Raw genomic sequence first — 4,723 nt, 5'->3', positions numbered from 1 at the left:
CAAACTTACTTTACACCAGTCGTTAAACCTAGCCCGGGTTCCAAGCACTTTGCAATATCCTTCTTCGATGGTTGAATCAAAAATAGTCTAGCTTTCAGCGAGTCCTGAAATAGAGTATTCCCTTCCATAGCCTTCTTCGTCCACGCAGCAACTGCCTCGCCTACACCACATACAGCTGCCAATTCATCTATTCCCTCATGCTGTACTACTGTGCTATCCACATCAAAGCACACAGCGTCTGCTGCCTGCATGAGTGACCGGACTGTGTCTATTGGGAGGGCCATAATTGAGGCAACGATTGATTGAGTGAATTTTCTATGATCAGCGTATCGACTTTCTTAAAGTAAAGCGACTGAATGTTATATATTAAAATTATAAAGTGACTTCTGTATACCTCTCAAGTAGTAGAGTAGTAGTTTGACGCAGAGTGTGGATCATGTGGATATAAAAAAAGCTTAAGAATCAGATTAGAAAATTCTGACAGCCTTCAGTGTCATCGTGAGTGTCACTGTTCGTCTACTTACGCACATATTCCTACATGCAAGCTACAGCAATAACAGCATACATCACTTGACTTCAATAAATACTTTAAACGCAACAGGCGAGAAGACAGTAGATAGACTTCTAAATTAGACACGAGAGGAAATACTGTCATATATACATAGCTTTGTTATGTTAGTGGTGTATTGTGTGCATTCACACTTAGATTGGGGTAATTCTTCCAAGGCTTTGATTGCAAATGTGTGTTTCAAGACTACATACAAACATAGCAGAGGTGTGAGGTGTGAGGTGTCTGTTCACAACTAGATCGGGACAATTCGTACAAGACATGGATTATATAGATGTGTTTTAGTACATTCACATTCGTGGAAGAGGCGCATTAAGTCTATACAAGTACATTCACATTCGTGGAAGAGGTGCATTGTGTCTAAATAAGTACATGCACATTCGTGGAAGAGGTGCTGTGTCTAGACACTTAGTTTGGGACAATTATCCCAAGGCGTGGAATACACAAGTCTATTTTAGTGCTACACACATATATGGAAGGGGTGTATTGTGCTAATTCACACTGGGAATGAGATAACTATCTCAAATTTTAGTACTACACACATTCGTGGATGAGATGTATTTTGCTAATCCACACTGACATTAATTTGGTTTATAAGGCGGAATTCGTAGGTGTATCATAGCACTCCACACATACGTGAAAGAGGTGCAATGTGCTAATTCATACTGAAATTGGGTTGATTATCGAAGGCGTGGAATACATTGTATATTTGTGGAAGAGGCGTATTGTGCTACTTCACGCTGAGATTGGATTGATCAGGCGTGAAATACATATGTATTTTAGTACTAAGCACACACGTGGAAGAGGTTTTTTGTGTTAATGTACACTGAGATTGGGATGAATATCCAAAGGCGCATATGTCGTGACGGCAGCAATCATTCTCTCACAACAATTATGCCGCAAACGAAAATATTGTGTACCTCGTTTACATACACTTGAGGTACGTTTATCCCTCGCAACTAAGCAAAGAGTACATATGTCTTTCATAAAGTACTATTTCATATAATGAATTATAAAGTACTATTTCATATAGTGAAGTGAGTTGATCTCAGTGATACTTGTGTTGCATCGATGCACAAATGAAATACGGCCGTCTTACTTCGTAACAGTTGCTACCTTCACATATGTATGATTACAACTAAACGTAGTACATTGACAGACTATATCTTCGGAGTGTAGCCATAATAAATTCAGATGCACATTTCTATTCAGAACATATCTCACTTCAGCCAAGGATCAAATTACGAAATTCGTAGAGAGAAGGCGCATTTTACCTGTACAACGATTGACTGATAAAACTACAAAGACAACTAGCTTTTACCGTTGCTGTGCTGTTAGTGCATAGAAGCATTCGAAACAAAGGACTTGGCTTTACTCACTAATTCTAAAAACAGAAATATTGTCAACAATGATGAATAAGCTCAGCTGGCGTGCAGATTCTTCAGTCTGTTGGCATATTCTATGTGAACACCTTGTTTGTGATTTTATTGTCAATTAAGCACACTTGGAGTATTCGGATCAGCTGCCGCGAACTGTCGGGTACTTTGCACCAGCCTATCCTTCGTTGAGCAATCAAGAGAGCCATTAACATACTGCAACACAATAACAAAACCTCGGAGCAATTCTTGCATTAAAAATAAAGCTCTCGTCAAGGTTGATTGCTAGAGTGATCCTAATGTGATTCCAGACTACGTGGATGTGCAGGCACTCTCTTTAGCCGCTATCGCTGATCCATTGATCCTGTTTCTCTTCTCGTCCGCTTGTGGAAAGTTCCTTTCTTCTCGTCTCGTCACTGCTCTCCAACGAGACAGCTTGATTTCACACCCCAGTCGTTCCTCTCATAGAATTAGATGTCGTTGTTCCAACCCCTGCGAGCCTTAAAACCCACATTTGGCTGTTCATAGCAACTTGCTTCCACAACATTTACCTATCCCATCTCCGGTGAGCATGCGTGCCGCGCTCTGTAATGTTTCGGTCTTTCCTGTGCGAGTATCTTCTCCCACGAAAAGAATCAATCTGTGGCAATGCACGCGCTTCGTAAGCAGACTGTTTCCTCCGGCTGCCATTGGATTCAAGATGACTGTCTGAGCGTCATCCTAATACCAGGTTGCCGCAATATTGTGTCGCTCCCGCGTGCGTAGTTTACTATCTCGGAATTAACTCCATTGCGCCCGCACCGTTGATACGAGCCTTTCCTCCCTCCCCATATGCGCAGAGTGTTGTAATTGTTAACACGAGGTGGAGCCCGAATGGGAGACACAAAGCCGGGACGTGTGCCTGCACACTGTTCGAATGTCTGTACACAACTACGCACGCGCGAGTTAGCATGCGTTGGTGATAGATGCTAGTACTTATCCGATGTATTTGCAGATGTATCCGTGCATTGTTCACAGTGAAGCATACTTCGTTCGTCATGCGTGTAGTCCATGTTCTTGCACGCATGCGCCACTATTCCGCTGTGACTGTCTCCGCTTCTACCGCTGCGGGTGGCTCTATCGCTGCTGGACTATCTGCAGTTGAGGGCGGAGTTGGCTCTGAATTAACCGGCACGAATGTGAATCTGCTCAATACCAGAGGCAACGACGCGATGGTGTACCCGTATGTCCCCGAACTCTCATAGAGTTCAAACAAAGGTGCGGCAACCAGCTTGTAGTTTTTCGGCACGGCGAATGTACCTATATTTGTATAGTGATATAGTGAGTCGTATGATTAGGATCGTTGAACTTGTTCGCAAACTACGGAACCCAACAGCAGTGGCGTGACATAGTCTAACCTATCGCAGGCGCACACTTCAACAAGCGAAGCAAGCAAAACAGTATTCGGATACCGAAGATACAACTATACAAAACACTGCGTTCGATCCTGCCCGCCCATACGTACTCATGCACAGTGCATAGCAGATTGTATGCCATAAGTTGAAAGGAGAGTTCGATTGCATTACTTAACCATCCAATATGTATTAGCTGCACATGCGAATAACATACCGAATTCGGGAAGCTGTATCAACATTACGATAGTATGCTCCTTTGGCTTGGTGATATGTGCTGGGCAGTATGGATACTATGGGGATAAAAGTTGCAATAAAAAGTAGCTGTTAAGTTCGAGAACTCATATATTGTACTCTGAATAAACCTCAGCGGGCAAGCTAATGGTTGAACATATATTTTGCCAAATGCAGCAGGTTATACGGATAAAACGCCGAGAGATAGGAAGGTCAGATTTGTGAGGCGGCTCACACCCGAATAATGGGACTTACAAGAAGCACAACTACACCAGAGGCCAGTCAGACTACCGAATCGGAATATCCTTCAATCCATCATTCTCCACAGCAATATAGAAAGATTGACACTTTTAGCCACAACAGCGTTACCGAATATATATAAACCACCGCTCCTAAGAGGGGTCGTACTATCCATAGGGCCGTGAGACACAATTCACGGCCAAGCAACAAGCAGCTCTACCACTTTGAGCCTCGAGACCTTAAAATTTGCATGTACACCGATCAGTGGCGACCGCTACATATTATTAAGTGTACGTCTTATTACAAACGTGTTGGGGAAACTCATACGCCGCATGTAGCCACGACCTTACCCTTGAGATCTCGAAATTTGGTCGGTACCAATTAGAGAGTATGTCGGCCACTTCCCATTCAATCGCACCATCTCCGTTTTCCGGAGATAAACATTCAGTCAGTATACGTTTGCAGCCTTCTATCTCTCCTTCGCCAGGATGCAATTCTCCGCTGGGTCTACATTGGCAATTGTGAGTAGTGTACGGCGATTGTTAAATGAGTTTCGCCTTTACACATTCCTTTGCTAATCTCGGCTGTCATATATCTATGTAATATTGTGCGATATCATTCACTTGATGTTGATGAGGGTACGATAACATAGCATTGCATATAGCTCTATACCTACATTTCCGATGAGAAATAACATAATCATCAAACGTTTAGTGGGGAGCAAATATATACGCAAGTCCTTACACATGTCACATGTGAAATACAGTCCGTATTCGTTACGAAGGCAAAAGTAGACGTATAAATATCAATAAATAAATAAATAATTAATTAATTAAGCATAAATAAATATACATATATACATATATATATATATATATATATATACGTATATAAACAGAAGTATACAAAGATGC

At 42.1% G+C, this 4,723-nt stretch overlaps 2 protein-coding genes across 2 annotated transcripts in view; both read right to left on the bottom strand.

Annotated features, from left to right (window-relative positions):
- The window catches only part of SARC_09617 (phosphoserine phosphatase SerB), a 2,433-nt gene extending 2,036 nt beyond the window's left edge, over window positions 1–397 (bottom strand). Inside the window, exon 1 of the mRNA XM_014296362.1 lies at window positions 10–397. Within this exon, the coding sequence (XP_014151837.1) occupies window positions 10–284 (275 nt within the window). The 5' untranslated portion in view covers window positions 285–397. The remainder of the gene's footprint in view (window positions 1–9) is intronic.
- A 1,636-nt stretch (window positions 398–2,033) lies between these two features.
- SARC_09616 (hypothetical protein) lies at window positions 2,034–4,316 on the bottom strand (the record flags this gene model as incomplete). The annotated part of the gene is made up of 3 exons (XM_014296361.1): window positions 2,034–3,243; window positions 3,553–3,628; window positions 4,160–4,316. Coding segments are annotated over 3 exons (460 nt in total), but the record flags the coding sequence as incomplete, so codon positions are not given.
- Between the last annotated feature and the right edge of the window lie 407 nt (window positions 4,317–4,723).

The sequence above is a fragment of the Sphaeroforma arctica genome (assembly GCF_001186125.1).
Source record: "Sphaeroforma arctica JP610 unplaced genomic scaffold supercont1.1001, whole genome shotgun sequence".
In the NCBI taxonomy this organism is placed as follows: Eukaryota; class Ichthyosporea; order Ichthyophonida; genus Sphaeroforma; species Sphaeroforma arctica.
Note: the sequence above shows the minus strand (reverse complement) of the source record. Positions and strands in the feature narration are given on the sequence as shown.